This window comes from Neoarius graeffei, chromosome 23 (genome assembly GCF_027579695.1).
Source record: "Neoarius graeffei isolate fNeoGra1 chromosome 23, fNeoGra1.pri, whole genome shotgun sequence".
NCBI classification, from domain to species: domain Eukaryota; kingdom Metazoa; phylum Chordata; class Actinopteri; order Siluriformes; family Ariidae; genus Neoarius; species Neoarius graeffei.
Window position 1 is genome coordinate 5935222 of NC_083591.1, and position 23099 is coordinate 5958320.

General features: G+C 40.2%; 2 protein-coding genes across 5 annotated transcripts in view; one reads left to right on the forward strand and one right to left on the reverse strand.

Annotated features, from left to right (window-relative positions):
• Positions 1–234: 234 nt before the first annotated feature.
• On the forward strand, positions 235–9995 carry bmi1b (bmi1 polycomb ring finger oncogene 1b). Of its 3 annotated transcripts, none has more exons than XM_060905657.1 (10): positions 235–666; positions 5767–5897; positions 5983–6079; positions 6892–6947; positions 7326–7376; positions 7462–7570; positions 7755–7797; positions 8008–8106; positions 8297–8377; positions 8732–9995. In XM_060905657.1, the coding sequence occupies exons 2-10, from the start codon at positions 5780–5782 to the stop codon at positions 9062–9064; spliced, it is 987 nt and encodes a 328-aa protein (XP_060761640.1). In that variant the 5' UTR covers positions 235–666; positions 5767–5779; the 3' UTR covers positions 9065–9995. The 3 variants fall into 3 exon arrangements, with proteins under 3 accessions (XP_060761640.1, XP_060761642.1, XP_060761641.1); XM_060905659.1 differs by having other exon boundaries at positions 235–639; XM_060905658.1 differs by lacking the exon at positions 235–666 and having other exon boundaries at positions 1596–5897.
• A 5141-nt stretch (positions 9996–15136) lies between these two features.
• pip4k2ab (phosphatidylinositol-5-phosphate 4-kinase, type II, alpha b) overlaps positions 15137–23099 on the reverse strand; it is a 48192-nt gene continuing 40229 nt past the window's right edge. For both annotated transcript variants that reach the window (XM_060905234.1, XM_060905233.1), the window contains 3 exons: positions 22734–22986; positions 22514–22617; positions 15137–18060 (listed from right to left, as the gene is read on the reverse strand). In XM_060905234.1, coding sequence (XP_060761217.1) covers positions 17980–18060; positions 22514–22617; positions 22734–22986 — 438 coding nt within the window. In that variant the 3' untranslated portion in view covers positions 15137–17979. The remainder of the gene's footprint in view (positions 18061–22513; positions 22618–22733; positions 22987–23099) is intronic.

The following is a 23099-nucleotide window of genomic DNA, read 5'->3' on the forward strand; positions in this document are numbered from 1 at the left end:
ATAAAGCTGGTATTTCTTATACTTCAGCACTTTATGCTTTTTTTTTTTTTTGCATGCGACTCATATGGGCTATATTATATCTATAGACAGCAGGCTCACACAAAGAGTGTATACCACTGGGTGGGTAAGTGGGGGTCTTCTATTGATAATACCCCCCACCCCACCCCTTTCTAATTCCCAGACCGCCCGTAAGGAATGAAACCACGTGACCGCGTGCAGGGCGGTCGAACTAAAGCCATTTTGGGGACGGTGGTGTCAGTTTCCGAAGCAGCACCTTCCTGAACGAGAACAGAATCGCGATTTTATACTGGGATTTTACCATCCACCTTTGTTGTTGTTGTTGTTGGAGATCTGTGGATTCCTCCCAGCTTGGGGATTGGATCAATGACCGTGCGGTGTATTTTTTTGTGCGCGTGAGAAAAGGCGTTCTTTCGCCAAGGGCTGCGATGAGCGCGGCGGCTGTGCTACGATAGAACCGCTGCAACTGACAGGCAGTCAGTGTGTGTGTGTGTGTGTGTGTGTGTGTGTGCACTTCACTCCAAGATGGCCGCTTGGTGCTTAACGCTGGCTTTTTGCTGATCCACCACTCTCAAGTTTTGTCTTGTGCTTTAAAAAAGCAAAACGGATAAAAAGAGGCCGGTGAGTGACTCTCGTGAAGACGAGCAGGTAGGTTTTGTGCGGTCGGTTGTGCGTGAACACGGACTTCTCGAAGCTATACGGCGTTATAAGCTGTGTATAAGCTGAGCTCTGTTGCTCACCGTCACAATGTTGCGTCCTGTTCGTAGATCTCAGTCTGCATGAAAAAAACCCCACACATTTATATCCGTTATACAGGTGATTGTTTTGCTCGGAAGGTAATTGTGTGTTTGTGTAAAATGCGCGTGATTCACTTGTTTGTCGTTCACTCGCTTTGTGCACTTTGTAAGTCGGATCTTTGAAGAAGAAGAAGAAGAAAAAAAAAATAATGAACCGCAAGCGCCATGAGTCCCGCAGCCGCAACACTTTCTATCATTTGTTCTGGGCAAAACATTAAACCAGGCGTGCTTCAACTTATACGCACGTGCTGTCTAGACAGTATAGATGTTCAGAAAATCAGCATCACGACGTTCTGCTGTCGCAATCCGATTTTATTAACTTAACTTCACACGGTGCTCCTGCGTCCTCTTTTCCTTCTGCTTCCTCCTCTTCGTCCTCCTCACTGGTCTTATAAAGAACTCCGCGGCCTGCGACTTCTTCTAACTGAAATACAGTCATAAATGTATTTTATAAACAGTGTCACGAATCAGTCGCAAATGCCAGTTCTGTCTGCATGCCTGAGATTTTGCCTTGAACAGCAAACTGAGATAAGTCTGACTGACTCAGATATTCATTATTTATCAGTAAAATGGCTGAGAAGAAAACAAGTGCTTGTTTGGAACTACACACAAAGGAAACAAAAATGTTTATTCAAGAAGTTTCAGTCTGGAAATAAATAATAGTCGTTATATATATATATATATATATATATATATATATATATATATATATATATATATATATATATTAAAGGACACTCCTGTACAGAGCTGTAAAACCTTGTCATGAGTTTTCCAGTTTAATTATTAGATCTGTACCTGATACATCACTCTAAAGGCTGCATAACATATCAGGTGTCTCTACAAGGAAAGACAAGAGATGTATCTGCAGCCGGATTGTAATCTGTAATAATCCTCATCCCTGTAACTTTGTGACATGAGTCCTGTGCAGCCACAAATCTGCATCATCTTTCTTGCTTCCATTCCAACATTATTATTATTATTATTATTATTATTATTATTATTATTATTATTATTATAAAGAAAGTTGTTTTGATTATAAAATCATGGCAAAAGCTGAAGGAATAAATGACAAGCAATTAGTATCTGATGATGATGATGATGATGATGATGGACAAGGCCATGAGGTCAGAGAAAGTTAAGTCTGTGATGATGCAGTGCGGTGGGGAGAAGAAAGTTTGACATTATGATTTTTGTTAATAAAGATAATACGAGAGAGGTGATATATTATATTATATTATATTATATTATATTATATTATATTATATTATATTATATTATATTATATTGTTTAAAATAGGATGCAGCTGTGGAATGTTCTCATGATATGAATATTTTTTCCTTTGTTTTTCCTGCTGAAGAATCAAACCGGTCCTGATCGAGGTTCAGACTAAATTAACGGCACGCACGTGATCTGTTATCTATTATGATGATGATGATGGTGATGGATTTGTTTATTTTTATATAAGAGATGATGAATAAGGTACGGATCCGGGATGTGGTGTTATTTGTGCACCGTGCAGACCCCGGTGTGTCTGTGGAAAAGACGGCGTGCAAACTCACGGTGCAAAGCTCCCGGGCTTCCTCCTTCCGACTCGGAGGAAACACGACAAGGAAGGCAGGAAGGCAGGAAGGCGGGGTGCTTATTTACGCGCGCGCTACCGTTTTAAATCCGTTCTCCAACTATTCTAGTGGGGTCACGTGTCAGGAAAGACGCAGAGCACGAGCGAAAAAAGACCCACGCGCGTTTCTATCGAAATTATAGACGCTAAACAATGGCGCTCGTGCCGAGACCGTGTGGCAAAATGGCAGCCAGCGCCTTTCAGTCTGAAACATATGCTGCATCAGAGGGGAGCAGAGAAGCATGGGGTAGTTCACTGCACCTTATTCACGGTCATGTGTCATAAACTGATGGACCGACCGGTGGATCCGCACCGACTGGCAAGGTGCCAGCTATATAGGCTAAACGGTCGCCATGGCAACAGCGAGGTCTTGGTAGTCTAAGTCATCCACGTAGAAATCACTTCTCTCTCTCTCTCTCTCTCTCTCTCTCTCTCTCACTCTCATACCATACTACTTATTATTATTATTATTATTATTATTATTATTATTATTATTATTATTATTATAGGTCGCAGCCCCAAACCTCAAACTTAATTCCCGCAAATTCCATTCGTTTGCTCTTCCCGCAAGTCACGCGTGGGTAGCCCGTCGACACGCATAACTGATCCCTAAAACCGTCTTTGCACGTCCTCCGGTACAGCCCGAGCCGTCCTCCAACGCTAACAAGCCAACACTGTTTGCAGAGAAGATGTACGGAATAAGTAAACCACGACGGGTCGTGCTGTTCTAGGAAAACAATCAACAACAGAGTGAGCCGCGTGCTTCGGCCAGACGTGAAATGTTTCATTCATCTCAAGCATACTACACATTCATTTACCAACAGATCCTTTTTTTTTCTTTTACTAACACGAGATGTTTTTTTTTTTTTTTTAAATCCAATTATAGTTAGATTTAATATTCCGTGCGTCCCTGCTATCGCTTTACAGCATGAGAGCAGCCAGGCTATAAACGGTCGTTCCTTCTCTCTTTTTGTTTCTAATGAAGTTAATAAGCCAAATAATAACCCCAGCTTGACATGTCGAGAAACTCGAACGCATAACCTCCTGTTCTGAAGACTCGCATGTTCTACAATCTCATCTCATTGCAAAGGATTAAACATATAAATAATTATTCATTTTTATTGCTGAAAAACTTTTTTTCTCTCTCTCTCTTTTTATAATATTATTAGGTCCAAATGCGCATTAATATCCGACTCTATAGAAAGCTGTGATTTGCAGCCGGAACTACTGTCACAGCTCCTCTTAACCTGTCGAACATTAATCAGCACCTTCTGACCAATCAGATTCGAGAATCGTATTCCCCTCCTACAAAGCTTTATAACACTGAAACTAATCAACATTTCAGGGACAGAAAAAAAGGACTGTATGGTGCTGATAAGCAGTGTTTCAGATTCTCACCAAAATTTCTTAACACATTTATTCTTGCTGTAATATCAGTAGATTAAAATAGCAAATATAAACAAACAGTATGCAAAACTTGTCCAGAGGGTGTGCAAATAAAAAAAAAAAAATTTAAACTAAGGTCCATTCGAGAACTAGAAACGTGCATATAGAAACAAAGTGTACTTGACCTTCATAAACATGTGACGTGTGAAGATCCAGGAAGTAAAACGCAGTCCTGATGAGACAAGAGGAGACAGGAGGAGACAGGTCGAAAACCATTACCATGATTCATGATTCTGGTTCTTCATCTCCTTTAGAAGTGATGCAGAAATTGTAACAAGATATATAGCTGTCATTAAAAAAAATTATTTCCAACATCTCAAGTCCATTCTTACTCACGGCTTACTTTGTTTTGCAGAAGGATGCACATAAACATTGTAGGCTTCTAACTACGTTATAACTTTATTCCCAGGTCATCCCGTGGATTGAGGCTATTTATAGGCAACTGCTGACTCAGTGCCTTAATGAAACCAGATCACAGCTCCACACACAAGCCTGTTAGTCTGTAATGTTATTCACGTTCATTGAAAAAGAGAAAGAAAAAATCAAGTTTGTAAATTTAACACTGGATAATAAATTCATATTTAATAAGCTACTGAAACCTCAGGAGCAAACCTGCCTGTTTGTTTACTGTCGTGTGACCTCATGAGTTGCTTTTTCAGTTCAACCACAGAAGGTGTTATATAAACCAAATTATTCCAAAATAACCGAGTTATTATTCGTAGATCACAAAAGGAGGCCTACAAAGGGAAACCACATCCATAAACATGCTGTATAAAACTGCGTCAACACGGCATCTGAAATAGCAGTATAGTACCTATTGACTCTGGGCAAAGTGTTCATTTTTAATGCAAATAAATAAAAATACGCAAAACCTAATAGCATCCTTTCTTTTTCGGCTCAGGAACTGATCTGTGGACAGATTACTGATGACTGCGATTTCAGTGATGCAACTATAGGAAAAAAAGTGCAAAAGTTTGTTGCGTTTCAGATTCAGGAAAACAAAAATGACAGTATATGGACTTACCTGCATGAAGCATGCATCTCAGATCGGTGTATATATATATATATATATATATATATATATATATATATATATATATATATATATATAAAATTTTTTCCCCCCTGATTGATTAACTAGTCAAATTTATGCATTATGCAATACAGTAAATATTTCTGGATTCGATAAAAACCTCATCATGCAGCTCGGGGTGATGTGCATCTTGCTCGGTTCCTTGTCACGTCATCTTTTCTTTCTTGTTTTGCTTGTGAGTCATGCACCATTTTAGTAAACTTGAATAAATGAGAGCGATCTAAAAGCTTGTGCATATAGGAGTCAGAGAGTTGGAGATATGTCAATGAATATGGAAGATCTTATACTGCAAAAATACAACAGCAGACCAAACCATTTTACAAAAGAAGGAACATTTGGTTTTATCTGATGAGTTTGGGTTATATTTTGATCATCATGGTTTGGTAAGATAGACGTATTTTATTATTTGGGTTTATTCTATCCTGGTTAACCTTCCTGGGCGTGGGTCCAAGTCCAGGGTTCAGGACAGCTTTTCTGGAGTGGCCAAAGTGAAAGCCATAAAAATGACTGTTTTGTCGGAGCTGGAATTATGACTTGGAAAATAGTGCTTAAGAACAATGCATAGTTAGTCCAGAAGCATGTTTGTGGCTGAAATAATACATTTTAGGATGCTTGGAGAAGTCTATAAAAGTCAAGTCAGGATACACGTGGCATTTTATTAAGTGCTCTTTTGGATTAAAAAAACAAACAAACATAAAACACAACTTTGCAAGACTCTAAACAATTACATGGCTATTTATTAAACACACCCACCACTTAGGTTCACGCACCACGTGTGTTTATCCGGCAGGTGTGCGAGCCTCATGACGATGCACCGAACCACGCGGATAAAGATCACGGAGCTAAACCCGCATCTGATGTGTGTGTTATGCGGCGGCTACTTTATCGACGCCACCACCATCGTAGAGTGTCTTCATTCGTGTGAGTAGGCTACACATTACCAGGCCGTGTGTGTGTGTGTGTGTGTGTGTGTGTTGATAATTGTTCTGGTCGTTTTTCTCCACAGTCTGTAAAATGTGCATCGTGCGGTATTTAGAGACCAGTAAATACTGTCCCATATGTGATGTGCAAGTTCACAAAACCAAACCCCTGCTCAATATCAGGTACCCCATTTTATTTATAACACAATACCATTTTCATATACATTGTTTATATTTGACTTTAGCTATACTGTATTAAAACTGGGAAATTAAGCTGTATAATTGTGTGTATTGCGCATGCTCAGAGGTGTGCCAACTGCAAGTAGATGCTGTTGCCTTGACCTATATATAATATATCAGGAAATTTTATTTATTTATTTACTTGGGAATTTGAAATGCTTACTTGTCATAGGTTCGAAACATTTTTCCATGCATACGCTTTCACAAATAAAGGCACCAAACTGTACTTGTGAAATGGATGGGAACATTATAGCCTCTTTACTGTGCATCTCGCACAAAGCCCTTATCTAGAATGATCCAGAATAACTTACAGAAGTGGACTGGTTTCTCTATGAAAAGCGCTTCCTCATGCTAAGTCAGGGATTAGTAGCATCGGTCGAAAAACCCTGCTGGGGAGGTTACATCTTGTTCTACGTTGTGTATGTTTTATCTGGAAACAGGTACATGGTGTATAGCTTGTAGTACATGAGCTACGTGGTCTTTCCTGTCCAATCATAAATAAACAGACAAACAACAAAAGTTGTACTCTTAATGCTACCATTACAGGAACAAGCGTAAGTGTAGTTTATTTCTGAAAGTGTCGCTAGTCGTTGGAAGTTCTCCACTGTGGACCACAAAATCCCATCTTGTGGTGTTTATAACTTAACACTGTGGATCGGAATCCAACCTAGAATCTGCTGTATGTGGAAAAACCTCAGAAAAATGATTTAGTATTTCAAATAAACTAACATTTGCACATTACTTGTGAATTTCAGGTCAGATAAAACCCTTCAGGACATTGTGTACAAGCTGGTGCCTGGGCTATTCAAAAGTAAGTTGGCAAAGATTTTGCAAAAAAAAAAAAAAAAAAAATTGCACTAAAGTGGAAGAGTAATAGCCGAGCACACATTTTAATTTCTCAGCATGCGTATTATTATCTGCATTTAGCCACAGGTTCTGAACCCTGGCCCTGGAGACCCCACTGTCTTGCATATTTTAGTATTTTCACCGCTCTACGTCCCTGATTCAACTCATCAGTCCTTACTGAGTTGAAAGGGGTGTTTTAGAGCAGGACCTGGGACTTTCCAGGACCAGGGTTGGGAACCAGCACCAATACGAAGAATCATTTCATTTATTCAGTTGTTCCACCAAAGAGCTTGTGTTTCTTGTGCTGTTATTCAGATGTACTGATCTAATATTTGTGCTTCAGATGAAATGAAACGAAGAAGAGACTTTTATGCAGCGCATCCATCTGTTGATGGTAAAAATAGGCTTTTTTTCTTATAAAATAATACTAAGATCCATTTTTGAGTCAGTGGAAAGTTAAACAGATTGTTTTTCCCCAGCTGCTAACGGATCGAATGAGGATCGGGGAGAGGTGGCTGACGAGGACAAGAGAATAATTGCTGACGATGAGATCATTAGTCTCTCGATTGAGTTTTTTGATCACAACAGGTAGGTCCAGTTTAACCACCTCATCGTGGCTTATCATTATCAAAAGCAGTGTCAGATCTACCAGGTACATATTTACAGTGTTTCTGGGATGTCAGGTTTTGAATTAGTCATGCTGTATTTAAAAAAAATAATGTCAAAGAAAATAAATTCAAATATCATGGATCTTTTTCTTAACTATTGTCAGATTTGGAAGTGGTAACGGGGAAGACAAAGAACCCTCAAAAGAGGTAAGCAGTTCTCAAATTTGCTTTCCAACTTACAAAAAATAATTGAAGAGTTTATTTTACCATATACTGATACACTGTTCTCTGATATACTGTTCCCATTCGGGATTTTGTCCTTCATAACTGACATAAACAAACAATATAAGCATTCAACTCATAAAATTAATCATCCATGAACAAATGATTAAATGCATAATGATCTCACTTCCTCAGACGACTGTAAAGCGATATTTGCAATGTCCGGCTGCAATGACAGTGATGCATCTCAGAAAATTTCTCCGAAGCAAAATGGATATTCCATGCACGTTACAGGTGAGGTCTCTGTAAGCAATGCAAACTTATTTTTGTGCTGTTCTGACTACTCGCAACTGTAATTAATTCCTGAAACCTTGCTTTAAAACAGTGATCATGACACTAGACTCATAAATTACATGAAAAGACATGTATTTGTATGAACTAAAACACAATTTAAGCTTGAGATTTTTTTTTTTTGCACTTTCAGATTGAGGTCATGTATGAAGACGAGCCTCTGAAGGATTATTACACATTAATGGACATTGCTTATATCTACACCTGGAGGCGGGTAAGAGAAAAACTTTACTCCTTTGCTATTCTGTGGTCCTATTCACGTTTGGAGTCTTGTCATTTCTAGTCCTAAACACAAAATGAGAATGGTTTCAAACTACAGAGGATGGTTTTAATATTTAGTTAGATTTAGCTTTACATCATTTCGGTTCATGTTTTACTTTAATCCAAAGAGACGCTTTGTGTACAGTGTGTCCCTGCAGGCTAATACTGTAAATCTGTCACTGCAAACAGAAGATAAGAATCTGGGTCATTATTTTCTAGCCAGACCTTGTAGGAATTCAAATGAAAAAAAAAAAAGTCATAAAAAACAGTTTTGAAAATCCGAGCAATCTGCTTGTTGTTTTTACAGAACGGTCCGCTGCCTCTGAAGTACCGGGTTCGTCCTGGCTGTAAGAAACTGAAGCTGAGCAGCACACCGAGCTGTGGGACTGCAGGTCGAAAACCTGAAACAGAGAGCGACTCGGGAAGCGAAAAGCTCAGCAGCCCAGCCCTTCACACTCCTACACCTTCCACGTCCTCCTCTCTGCCAAGTCAGAGCGCTCCAGTGAAATCCTCACACTCAAGTTTCTCTCATCTCTCACCGGTCAACGGAGTGTCCAATAAAGCTGGCTCCAACGGCCAAGTCTCATTCAGCAACAAAGCCAGCAAGGGCTCAATCAATGGCTCCAACTCCGTCGGGTGACAAAAAGACTTATGGACATGAAAAGCCGTCAAACGAAGAGCTGCAAACTCGGACGCAAAGGAACTTTAATCAGCGACGGTGGTTTTATCGGATTTTGTAAGAAAAGCTACGACTGCTAACTCTGTCCCTTTTGAGTTAGCACATGCAACTTTTTACGACTTTTTGCAGTTGGGAGCGGTTTTTGAAAGGCAGTTTCTTTACCCGAACCACCTTTTCCTTTTGTATCATCTATGTATGTTAAGTATGACTTATGTTTCTGTTTAGCTTTCATTGTTTAAATAAAGATCATGAAGTATATTTTGTGCATGAAAAACCCAGAATGACTGACAGGAATCTTGATGTACAGTACGAACTCCAAATCTTCGGGCAACAGTGTATGGAAATTGATTTTGAGTTTCTTTTTTAAGCAACATTAAACCAGTCATGTCCATCGTAAAGACAATTGATTGTTAGCAAAGTTATTAAGGGCTATTAAGTTCTCATGTTTTAGTTCAGAATTAAGCTTTGGGAGAAGGGGGGAAATGAAGGATCAACTCGAAAACTTTGGCTGTTCTTGTTGAAACGAATGGAAATTCGAGTTCCTGAGAAAACATTAATGTTCAGAAAGTTCCTCAGAAGGTTCTGCTGGTGAGACAGATCAGAGAAAGAAACCCTCGAGGAGCTTCCAGGATTTCTGATGAAGTATTAAGTACGACCTTTGACTTTATTCTCACATCACTGGAGATTGACTGACTGACCAGATTAGATTTATTTCTCATGCTTTAGCTTTTTTTTTTTTTTTTTCCCTCAGAGGACATTTCAGGTCATATCTGTTGTGTTCCAGAACTGTCTAACTTCCTTGACAATTATTTTTGACCTACACTTTCAGGTCTGTGTATCGTTTTCTGTTGTACAATATAAAACCTGTATCTGAATAAACATTTTACGTTTTTATGACTCAGATCTTGTCTGGTGGAAAGCCTAAAAATTAAACAATAAAATGTCCGACTTTGCAAGTTTTCTTAACAAGGATATCAAGCTTTTATAGCCAAGTGTGCAGCTTCATGTGTAGCTTGTTTCTGAGGGGAAAAAAAAAACGGCTTAGCATTGAAGCTAATTTTCGGGGAAATACTGTCGGGAAGTCTGAAGTATGAATAAACACGGATTTCCCCTGTTTGTTTCCCACACCTTTTTATTTTTTATTTTTATAAGCACAGTGTGGCGTATTAACGGTTTAACCGGTGCATTCCGTCGTTTTGGTAGCAGCGAGGCTTCCGTAGTGAACCAGCACGCCCCCCCTATTTTTTTTTTTTTTTTACTTTTTGGAAGTTTCCATTTCATCCCCTGTTTATTAATTTGGTTGCGTCCAAAGCGACCCGCGGGGGGGAAAATCCTGAGGCGACATTTTGACAAACAATCAATCAGTGACTAATTTTCCAGAATAAAATAAAAATAAAACCAATTCGCGGCAATTTCAAAACCACGACGTTTAGCTAACATTGTTTCCTGATAGAATACTTGTGAAATAAATATATAAACGCGTACATTTCGGTTTAATGTCACTTTATTAGATCAAGTGTGCTCAGGTGAATCAGCTAATAAGCGCACGCGCGCATATAAATCAACTTCTATGTTAGCATACAGGCTACAAAAACCCACATTTATTTTATTTCCATTTTAAATAATATTAATTATATTACTGCAACCTAGATAAGACAAGATTATATTTTATTCCTGGTACGATATTTTAAAAAGTCGACTTTGCCCTGTACAGTGGTGTAACATAAACCTTTATGTTTGTGGAGGTAATGCTGAGAGTCGCCAGGCTATAGTTTATTTTACTATTTTTGTTTTGAAAACGAGTTTTGTAAAGTATGAAGCGTCATAAAATATACTGTTTCTGGATTTGACAGCCTGAATTATTCTCTAGAAAGAATGTTAATTCTCTTAAATGCAGACATTAAAATGTGTTGTGTTTTTTTTTTGACGTTGTGTAATCAGGTCGAATGAATGAATGAATGAATGAATGAAGGGTAATAATTTGTGTTCTGATGTTCATCTGATTTGGGATAAATTTTCCAAAAGCATCACATCATCATGATTATTGTTTAAAGATAGACATTAAACAGACACACATACTCTCTCTTTCTGTAATGCTTTGGGGGAACTGGGAATATAGCTTAAAAATGTTATTATTATTAGTAATAAGTCAATAATACAGTACTGTGCAAAAGTCTAAGGTACATGCTAAAAATGCTGGAGAGCAAAGATGCCTTCAAAAATGATGAATGTTCCTACATTAAAAAAAAAAACTCTTATAGGCATTAAACAATAATAAACAGTAAATAAAGTCAATATTTGGTGTGACAACCTTTTGCTTTAAGTAGTGTCAGGTCCAGTGAGTGCAGTTTGATAAGGAAATGAGGTTTTACTGAGCATCTTACAGAACCAGCCCCAGTTCTTCTGGACACTTTGACAGTCACACTCACTTCTTCATTTTGCACCAAAAATGTTCCAGTAGCCTTCATTAATGTTTTTTTTTTCTTTTTGGTTGAGAAGTGTCTCATGTAATTTGCTGCTTACTTGAAATCTAGAACGTTTTTGTACTTATAAATTAATATATATAAGTTTGTCTTTTGTACAGTGCTGTATAATCATTGTTAATTAAGAGAGTGTAAACATAAGATAAAAAAGCCTACTTTTTCATTTTAAAAGGCCTTCATTAATTTAAAGAGATCAACTGCATGTAATCCAACTCCAAGCTAAAACTAGTCTGAAATCTCTTGTGCTTAAATATTGACACTTGCTTCAAGTGTATAATTTAGGATTGAAATAAAGTGTTAAATATAGATTTGGATCATTTAATAATCCTGTTCTTTACCCAAACAAGGACTGAAATGGTTTACAGCTGAAAGACTTGACCTCGACACACTATAGACTTCTTACAGAAGGGTTATTTATTTATTGTGTGTGTGTGTGTGTGTGTGTGTGTCTTTAAATGCCAAATCATTTATTGGTCTAAAAATTCTTTCGAAATAATGAATGAAATCCGGAACATGCATGTCAAGAAAGACAAAAAATGACAGTAAGTTTGGCTTAAGTTTTCCTATCCTTAAAAACAAACAAACAAAAAAAACAGAAGTGGTATCTACCATCACAGCTGGCCACATCAGCTACTAAACAAAAACAACAAAGAACAAATAACTTAGCTACCAAAGTATAGAAATCTCCAGACAGACAGCTGTTACCTTTAAACACTATTAGACCCAGTGTGTAAATTCTCCAAACCGGAAATCAACATCTCATTATCTGTAGCCGCTTTATCCTGTTCTACAGGGTCGCAGGCAAGCTGGAGCCTATCCCAGCTGACTACGGGCGAAAGGCGGGGTACACCCTGGACAAGTCGCCAGGTCATCACAGGGCTGACACAGAGACACAGACAACCATTCACACTCACACCTACGGTCAATTTAGAGTCACCAGTTAACCTAACCTGCATGTCTTTGGGGGAAACCGGAGCACCCGGAGGAAACCCACGCGGACACGGGGAGAACATGCAAACTCCACACAGAAAGGCCCTCACCGGCCACGGGGCTCGAACCCAGGACCTTCTTATTGTGAGGCGACAGCGCTAACCACTACACCACCGTGCCGGTCAAGATCAAAGCGTTCTTAATTAGCATATGATATAGAAAATAATGCGCTCATTTGTAATTAATAGTACTACTACTACTATTAATAATAATAATCATAAAAACTTAAGCATAATGATTACTCAATCTAAGTAACTTTATAACAGCCTAACTGGCCTCATCTGCTAAATTTAACTGAATTAATGAGCACAATTAATCCAGAAACAGCTCCTCATGCAGTCATGCTGTGGAGAGACGCTTCAGGCCTCAACGCGTCCCTCCTTGCGCCCTCTGCTGGTCATCAACATCACTGCAAAATCTAAACCCACTGGAAAGCAGGAGTTCTTCGACTCTGTGTGGAAACGGAATAACGCGTCTGTGTTTCAGAGTTTCTTCAAACAGAATTAATCCCGTTGAAATATAACTCGCAGCACATGACTCTAAACCAGCTGTCATGTTTATTATCCGGCTCAAAAACTTGCACTAATTTACGCCTCAATAACAAGCTTGACAAGTTCCAAGAGGATCAGAATCTCAGGAAAGCTGCTGGCACAAAGTCAGGGGGAATCAGGAAAACAGCTCTCGCATTACCAACACCAGAAAATACTGACCTTTCACAGAGCTGGAGAAGATGATAAAGAGTGTTGAAGGGATTAAGGTTCACCAAACAGAGACTGAAAGACAAGACTTGCCAGAGATATGCAGAAAGAAAGAAAGAACTGGTTCAAAGTAAGGTATACACTTTTAAAGCTTTTGTATTTTTAGTGTGGATTGTTCTTTTACATTTTTATTTCAGCTTGTTTTTAATTGTTCACCTTGCACAGTGATCAGTATGATGGATGCTCCATACATGGAGAAGTTTAGAAGGAGTCTCCAGTGTCAGCATAAAGTTTTCTGACTTGGTAGTTTTTCCTGTATAATAAATAAATAAACGAATGAATAAATAAATACAGGTTGTTTATTTGATATATAGAGAGAAAGAGACAGGCAAGCAGAGAGAGAGAGAGAGAGAGACAGACAGGCAGAGAGAGAAGAGAGGGGAGAGAGAGAAACAGACAGGCAGAGAGAGAGGGGGGAGGAGAGAGGGAGAAACAGACAGGCAGAGAGAGAGGGGGGAGGAGAGAGGGAGAAACAGACAGGCAGAGAGAGAGAGGGGAGCGAGGAGAGAGAGACAGACAGGCAGAGAGAGACACAGATAGGCAGAGAGAGAGAGAGAGAGAACAGACAGGCGGGGGGGAGAAAGAGACAGACATAGATAGATAGATAGATAGATAGATAGATAGATAGATAGATAGATAGATAGATCAGACAGGCAGGGGGGAGAGAGAGACAGATAGGCAGAGAGATAGATAGAGAAGAGAACAGACAGGCGGGGGGAGAGAGACACAGATAGGCAGAGAGATAGAGAGAGAAGAGAACAGACAGGCGGGGGAGAGAGAGACAGATAGGCAGAGAGATAGATAGAGAAGAGAACAGACAGGCGGGGGAGAGAGAGACAGATAGGCAGAGAGATAGAGAGAGAAGAGAACAGACGGGGGGAGAGAGACATAGATAGATAGATAGATAGATAGATAGATAGATAGATAGATAGATAGATAGATAGATCAGACAGGCAGGGGGGAGAGAGAGAGACAGATAGGCAGAGAGATAGATAGATAAGAGAACAGACAGGCGGGGGGAGAGAGAGACAGATAGGCAGAGAGATAGAGAGAGAAGAGAACAGACAGGCCGGGGAGAGAGAGACAGATAGGCAGAGAGATAGATAGAGAAGAGAACAGACAGGCGGGGGGAGAGAGAGACAGATAGGCAGAGAGATAGATAGAGAACAGACAGGCGGGGGAGAGAGACAGACAGACAGGCAGAGAGATAGATAGAGAAGAGGACAGACAGGTGGGGGAGAGAGAGACAGATAGGCAGAGAGATAGATAGAGAAGAGAACAGACAGGCAGGGGGAGAGAGAGACAGATAGGCAGAGAGATAGACAGAGAAGAGAACAGACAGGCAGGGAGAGAGAGAGACAGATAGGCAGAGAGATAGAGAAGAGAACAGACAGGCGGGGGGGAGAGAGACAGATAGGCAGAGAGATAGAGAGAGAACAGACAGGCAGGGGGAGAGAGAGAGAGAGAGACTAGCTAGGGAATGACTGTTATAAACGATATAACCAGTGATGAGGAAATAACTTGTTTCGTGGATGTTGCACAACATTAAATGCAACTATAAATGGATAAAAATATGACATGTTCCTTAATAAAAATTGCAATCACTGGCAAATTGCTGTGGTATAATCAGGAAAAAAAAAGCAAAAACACATGGATGGTAAGACTGAATTGATTATTTTTCAATAACAGCACCCCCCAACCCCCCAATTTTTTGTTCCTTTCTCAATTACTGTCTAAGTTTGGACAGATGTAATAAATATTGTAGTGAAGCAGACATTCAGGTTGATTAAAGCATCATTTTATTAAGCGACGCTGATGGTCGAGTGCCTCAAAACATTGCAGACATACATGAAAAAAACTGCACACAGTCATGACAGGATAAACAACAGTGACGGCAAGCAGGCAGACAGCTGGTCATGTCAGACTGCGTCTTTCACAGCACTTTCTTAAAGGGTTTGTCCTTTTATCCCTTCTTCTGTAGGACATTCACACACTGGAAGCATTTTCAAATCTTTCCTTTGACACTCGTTATGATCAGAGACTGAGGGGAAAAAGTACAACTGATCATTTTCTGATCAAGGAGAGGATTTGGTTTTGGAAAAAATGTGGAGAGAAGAAAAATCTTTGCCTGTACAGGAGTGTGAGTGAGGTTCAAATGCAACAGAGTACGATATAACGTCCATACGAGGTCTGTAGCTTTCAGGATTAAAAAGTTCTGCCTTAAAAATCGAACAGCATGGCTTATAGTCTTTCATTGTAGCTCAGTAATCAGATTCACTGACAGTAAAACACACCAAAAAGACCAGCACTGGACTGTAAATACCTTCAAAAAATCTCTTTCAAAAGCTGCACAAGAAACATCTCACTTCAATATCAAACATTGAGACACAATCGCTGGATTAACTCTGAAGTCGGACATTTAGCGACATTCAGTCTTAAGATCGTAGATATTTTACACTAATGTATTTACACATCACAGGAAGAGCCAAAGCGCTTCAGGATTCACCCAAATCACCTGTTCCTTGGTAGAAAATAACATCTGCTTTTCAACTTTTGTTTAAAAACAAAAAACAAGCAAAAAGATTTAAATATAAAATTAAATGACTCCGAGTAAAAAAGGCACACTCTTGCACAGTGTAAATTGATGTGGAGACGGATGGGCAGATGGTCTGGGTTAGAACGGTACTCTGGAAGAAAGAAAAAACATACAGCTAGAACTACATTATTATAGAATATTAACGTTCAGAGTTACAGGCTTGAGAGGAAGAGAAACAGACAGCAAGACAGAGAGTTGTAAGAATCAGTATTCTAGGTTTTTTTTTCTTTACAGTGCAGCTTAAATGCTAAAAGTCAAGCATAAAAAAACGTCCAAATTAGAACAACACTCCTACCAGAAGAACGATCCATTTTAAAACTTTAAACCTGCAAAAAATACACTGCTGAGAGAGAGAGAGAAAAAAAAAGTAAAAATACAGGCATAGTTTTCAATAGATTTTTAAAATTGTCAATTAGCAATAAAACTTTCTTCAAGAATAAAAACATGATATGCTATAATAATAATAATAATTCCTTCTATGATCTAATTCATTCGGAACTGAAACTCGGCTTAAAGGACAAATCCATCCTGAATGCACTGCATATTATTCTGCATAAACAATTTTTAGCTCGATTCATTTTGTACTTTTTTTGTTTAGTTTAAACATCTTTCATTGACATGTTGATCTATGTTTACTTTGGTTTCCTACATTACCCACAATGCCGCGTTGTTAGTGGTCTGGTGGGATTTAACCCTCGCTTCATCTCTATCTAAAGAGAGTGATGCGGCGGTGCTTTAGTCCTTTTGTCTGTCCAGCTCTCTCACCACCTCATCAAACAGATCAGCTCCCAAAGCTTTTATCGCCTTGTCGTCTCGCAGCTCGAGTCGGGTTTCTGCTAGAACGCATTCTGGGACGACGGCGTTTGCCGTAACGTCTTCGCAACTTCTGTTGCATTTCTCATTAACATGACATTGAGCTTTTCTGGAAGAATTACACATTTGTATGTAAGAGCTGACAGCGAAACATGGCCGTTATTTTTTTGAGCTCTCTGAAAGCATTAGCTAACAAATTAGTACCGAAACATGACTGACGTGCTTCAGGGTGGAGTTTTCCTCTAAGAGCTCACTACAATCTCACTACTATTGCATAACCCTCGAGTCAGTAGTAAAATTGGCATCGTTTGCATAAATATTTTGGTGCACTGGTTCTGGAATCCAGCAGTGAAGAGTCAAGTTTTCTTGTCTTTACCTCACTGATTATGAGGTTTAAAATTTACTGTGCAGCTGGATCATGCTTCAAACTGTGCGCAACAGGAGCCGAGAACTCCTGCTTTAGGTCATGTGCAAACAACTTTTATAGGTTTCCTACTTATAAGCTTCTCGACAATAAACTGTGCAGTCAGCGGTGAATCTAACTAGACTACAAAATCTCATTGCTTCTTCATCTGAAGGGTACAAGTGCTTAGTAGAAGATTTAAAACGATGGGTTTATAATTTCGAAAGCAGTTATACCAATCTACAGATACCATGGACCAGCATTTCCAGCAAGAGATAATCATTTGTGCTGTTAATGAGAGACCCCTGACTGAACAACCTTTTCAGGCTGCTTTCACACTTGTAAAACGGCCAGTGCAAATCCGACGGGATGCGGCTGGACAGCGAAGAGGAGGAGATTTACGACATGTAACTAAAAATAATTGTCTGGTTTTGGGATGGTTATGGTTACAGGGTGAGTAAAGTGTGAAAGCAGCCTTGGTCTAAAACAATGTTTAACCCAGGCTCAGAAAAGCATCTGTATTTGATGTCTTCTTGCAGTAAACAAAGAATAAGAGTAAAAAGCAGCTTTGAGGTTTCCACATAAACACAATAATACCACTCAACATCCCAATCAACAATATCTATTACAGATGTACAGCACAGTATAACACACAGCTATATGTTTATCCATCCACAGCCATAAACCTATTTATTAATGCATTTATTAAAAAAAAGAGAAAAACAACTGTAAACAGATAATTAATTCGAGTAAATGTCCAAGGATCCCATTAAAAGCCTCTCAGTGGGTTGGAGACCTGAACTCAGGGTCCTGAGACTGACCTCAGACGACGGTTAGGACAGAATGGTGGTGATGAAGTCGTAAAACCTTTTGGAATATTGCTCCGGATTAACCGTCGAGATTTCGGCTCCAGCCTAGAGCCGAGAAGGGGAAAAAAAAAAAAAAAAACTAACTCAGTGGATGTTCATCTGTTCAAAACACTTTCCCCCTCACATTTTCTCACTTACCGATTCCCACCCACCAGCCAGCTCTCCTCTGGAGGGTAAAGGTTAAGACATGCTTCCTCTGAGACACATGAAGCAAGACAACTGCTTCTTTTCTGAACTGTTGCATCACAGGGCAGCACAACAAGCTCAGAGGAAAGCGCTGTTTGCCCTCTTCTGCATACATGAACTCACAGATGCCCACAATTGCTTAGTGTCACATTTACCCTGTCCACACTAGGGATTTTGTACCGATACGATATAGTCTGGCTAACGCGACAAAGCTCTACGAGCTATTGGTCTGGCCAAGATATTAAGCCCAACCGTTTCCCAGAGCCCGTGGTTGACCCGCCTCCCTGAAATGCCTCAGTTTGCTACTGGTCGAAGCCAGAAAAGGCTGTGACGAAGCTTAAACCAATCACATCACTCTTTCCTCTGATGTATGTGACGCGACGGGGCTAACTGGTAGATTAAACTCTTACCGAAGCCGGTCGGGAGCAAGGCGAAAACGTCCTTCCTTTCAATAAATACCTCCAGGGCTGCTCTTTGCTCCGTTTTCAATGAGAACTTCCCGTTGAATGCTTTCAATACAGCATCTATGCGTAATAGATGCGGAAGCGTGAATGAAGCGCTTCCGGCATAGATTCTGTAAACAATCTATGGCTTCCGGTCGCAGTTCTACTACGTCACTGCCTTGAACACGCCTCTACCCAGGGCCGTTGGAGATGCTCAAAGTTGATTGGTTCCCGATTTTTCGGGAGCTTGGAAGAGCTGTAGATAGCTTGCCTGGCCAGACTAAGCTCGCAACAGGCCCTCGTGTTGCGTCACGCTTAGGATGGGCGGGCCCAGGCTAGATACGATACTACTTTCGTACCGCAACACCTGTCTACACTAGCAACTATACTGGTACTGTAGTGGTATAACTGTATCGGTACGAAACCCACAAATGTATGGGTTTCGTACCAGTACAGTATCGGTACTGTAGCGCTTCGCTGTAGTGTAGACAGATGAAGCGGTTCTGTATCGATACAAATATAATGCGCATGCGCAATGAACCATTCCTACCGTACTTCTTCCGGGTTATTCATACAATACAATACAATACGCACATGCTTTCCAGCTGTAAATAAAACGTCAAAATGGCTCAAAACGACCGTGGAGCTACATGGAGCAAAGACGAAGTTATGTGTTTGTTTGAGCTTTGGGGAGACGAGCGATGCCAGGAACAGTTGGAACAGGAGATTCGTTTTCTTTGTTTCTTTCTCAACTGCCTCGCGCGTTTTATACGATTCGACTGAATAAATGACCACCAGAAATACAGACTGTACATTGACAACAAAAAGCACACACACGTTGTTTCATCTGCCATATTCTCGGAAGGAAGTTACTCGGAAACCACGGAAACACTTCACGCATGCGCATTTCAACTACCGTGAAAGAAAACCACAAACATTTCTCGCTAGTGTGGACAGATGCACTAAACTGTACCGGTATACTTTGTATCGATACAGTTATACCACTATCATACCGGTATATATGTGAACACAGCTTATGATTGACAGAAAGAGTTTACCCCTCCCACTAAGAGAACACAGCCAATTTTGATTCCTTGGCGCTTGGCCATATGTTGGGATTTAAACTTGCAATCTCCTGGTGACAGGACGAAAGCTTTTCTGTTGGGCTTCGTGCACTTTTCATAAAGGCCCCTTTAAAGCTTGGTTTGTTCGAACACTGTTTTCAACATGGTTTCCCCTGGGGTTAACGTAGAACATGATGTTAAAGGCATCAATAATGTTTGAGTCAGGACACTTCTCAAATCCGTTCAGCCGTCAATAAGATACATGAAACACTGCATATGCTCGATAAAAGGGATAATAAACAAATAATATCGACCACCAACATCCAAACAAAGTGGTCTCTCGATTTGTCATATTAATTCGACTTGAGGAAATGACTCAAAGAAACAGCTGTGATAGTTTCAATTCTGAGTTCAGAATAAACTGCTGACTGCACCTTTATGAAAAACTCAATTTATTCAGTACTTCTGGGTATCTGGAGCTTACCAACCCACAAACTCTGAAATAACACACCCAGTCAGTTTCCTTTGTGCTGCCTATTTCAGAAAACCTCTGCTTCAACAAGTTATTCAGATTCGGCTCCTCTTTCTGTGTTGCAAGAAGAGCTCATTAGAATAATCCCACCCCATCATCGGAGTATCTCCACTCATGGCATGAGAATTGCCTATGCGAACGAATATTCATGAGGGAAGTGCCCTGACTGGCCAGTGGAAGAGGGGGTGGGACGAACAGTGCCTCATTATCATGTAAAGGAACAGGCTGTTCCTCACATCAGCGGTTTTTGAACAGGGCTGTTTAGACAGGGTGAGAAGGGAGCTGTGGTGTTTTATCCTTGACCAAAGCATGTCACGGATGTTTCATTAAGACCTCAGGGAACTGTCTCAACGTGTGGAAAAGAGGTATAATATGTCACCTTTAAAGATGACGCCAAACATCATGAATATAAAGCATTTCCTAAACCCTTTTTCAGAGCTTGCCATTTCAAACTCTGAACATTTTATGTCCTGGTGTGTATACTGTAGATTTGTCCCCTGCTGTGATCATAAAGACTGCTTAAATCACTCTTAAAGTGCATATCCTGGACCAATTTCGTGGTTTTTTTTATATGAAAGTATGTCCCTTTACACACTCATCCAGAAGGGTAATTTTGCACAAGGCCATCTGTCTACAGCAGAAAAAAATAAAATAACAAAACGCGTCTGGAAAAATCCCAAGGGAGTCTGGAGCCAGATTCGTGACGTCACCTGCGGAAGCGCCAGCAGGCTGCGCGAGCTTTGCACGGTTTCAGTGCACAGCCTGTGTAGACCAAGTGCTCCCATTTCTCTCTCATTGTCCGGTCTTTTGGGAAACGATGAGTACTAATCCCATCAAGATTGGTGTTGCTACACCCTCCTACGATACACCTGTTAACCATTTTAATAATTACTCGATAACGTTGAAGAAATTTGCAGAAAACCACCAGGTCGTTTTCTCATAAACAAACCAGCGCTGACGTAGGATTCAGAAGGAGGCGTCCCACACGCGACGTCACGAAAATCAATGTTTCCCTGGAAATCCAAATGCCAAGTTTTTTCAGAGGCGGACCAATTCGCCTCAAACGGCTTGATTTCAACTGGATTTTTCTGGTATTGCGCAAGGTAAAAAAAATTGCAGAGAATGCAGAATGTTACAGATATTTGACCAAAGTTTAATATAAAATAGGAGAATTACATTGATCTTGTGGTGCGTTCATGTGCTATGGGAATTATGGTAAATACCAAACGCCGACATGGAAAGCACACATGAACGCCCCCTCTTGTGGTATTTTCCACTGGGCAACTCGTAGAAAATTTTGATACACGAGTTGGCGAGATGAGATGAACTTTAACCTTTTCAACATGGCGGCGAGCGGTACAAGACTAGCTTATGAACCAAGAAAGAAGTGGTTTTCACCTACGGAAAGCTGACTCTCACCTTTTAAACGAGTCATGTTATGTATATGATATTATTATAATATGTATATTATAGCCTAATACAAAATATTCTGTGGCTGTCCAAAGAATGCCAACAATGATCTAGATACTGGCTACTCTCATTGTGGCTACAGCCAAATTTCCAAAAACTGCGTGGCATTCAATGTGTTAAGAAAATCTCTACTTGTCATGATCAGGAAATATTCAGCATTATTTACCTTTTGACTTTTGATAACTCATATTCCTGCTGCAGCTGATGAACAAGGCAATCTATAATTGTTTTAGCCAAATAACAGGCCTGATTCTGAATCTGGTCCACCATCTTTAATTTGTCAACAACAACAAAAGCATGTGAACACAACACACTAGTAAATACCACTTCCCAACTGGAAAACCTCATCTTCCCATAGCACATGAACGCAGCATTGCTCCTGAATTTACCCGTGATATGCACTTTAATCTGAACATCCTTTCAACACACTTAGTCCAGAGTGTCTTGACTCTTCTACACCTGTACAGTGTAATGATTTATAATCACACTGTCTGGTGTCACCATGAAGAGTCTGGTTCGTCTCAGGGAGTTGTCTCCTCATAATCATCAGTTTCCTTATACAGTTCCAGTTAAATACAATTTTATGTAATCGACTGCTGTTAACTTTATTTTACTCTGCTGGATAGACCAGATCGCCTTCCCTTAACAATTCGACAGTGTTCCTATTTAAGTTGATATTAAAAACAGTATTACGGTGAATATTCAGATGATGCTGTTTTACTGAATGGGATGAGTCCATGTTTGTGGATTTGAAATTTTTTGTAAACCCGGTTATAAAAGCTGGAACTAGCGTTAGGTCTTACCCCATGCTTCACTGTCTTAGCTGCGTGTGCTGCTTTCTTCTTCGCATCATATGGTGTGAGGATGTCGATTACCGCCATGAAGTACACCTCTTTTTTGGGGGCGTCTGAGAGGAAGCGTAAATACATTTCTCTCAGGGAGCACTAAACCTCAGAAGAAGAATAAGATGATCTACATGCATATACCGTATACTCCTACACTTGACTGTATTAACACACTCACTCTCGTGACTGCGTATGGCGTAGACGTCCACGGCGGGATCAAACTCTCCTGGCCCCAGTGGCTTGCTGCTGTCGAGTGTGTTGCTGGGACTTTCGGGTGGAGACCCGGTCACTCCTCCATCGCTCTCGGCTCCTTCCTCCTCTCCTCCTTCGTTCTCCTCGATCTCCTCCTCCGGCTGCTCCTGCTCTCCGCGCTCTACGTCATGGAGCCCGACAAGCAGGCTGTAGTCCATTAGCTTCAGCTGGGCCAGAAACTGCGCAAACACACACACTCAGCTTAGCGTGATCAAGAAGGAGAATAAAGAGGACAGATGAAGAAGAGCAAATCCTAAGATGAAAAGAAAAATGTAGAAATACCTTAATATCA

What these genes read in the sequence shown, in the direction of transcription:
- bmi1b (XM_060905657.1), top strand. Translation starts at nt 5,780, where the DNA reads ATGACGATGCACCGAACCACGCGGATAAAGATCACGGAGCTAAACCCG. An exon ending in GAGTTTTTTGATCACAACAG is followed by an intron (nt 7,571 to 7,754) that starts GTAGGTCCAGTT and finishes AACTATTGTCAG; the next exon opens with ATTTGGAAGTGGTAACGGGG. An exon ending in ATATCTACACCTGGAGGCGG is followed by an intron (nt 8,378 to 8,731) that starts GTAAGAGAAAAA and finishes TTGTTTTTACAG; the next exon opens with AACGGTCCGCTGCCTCTGAA.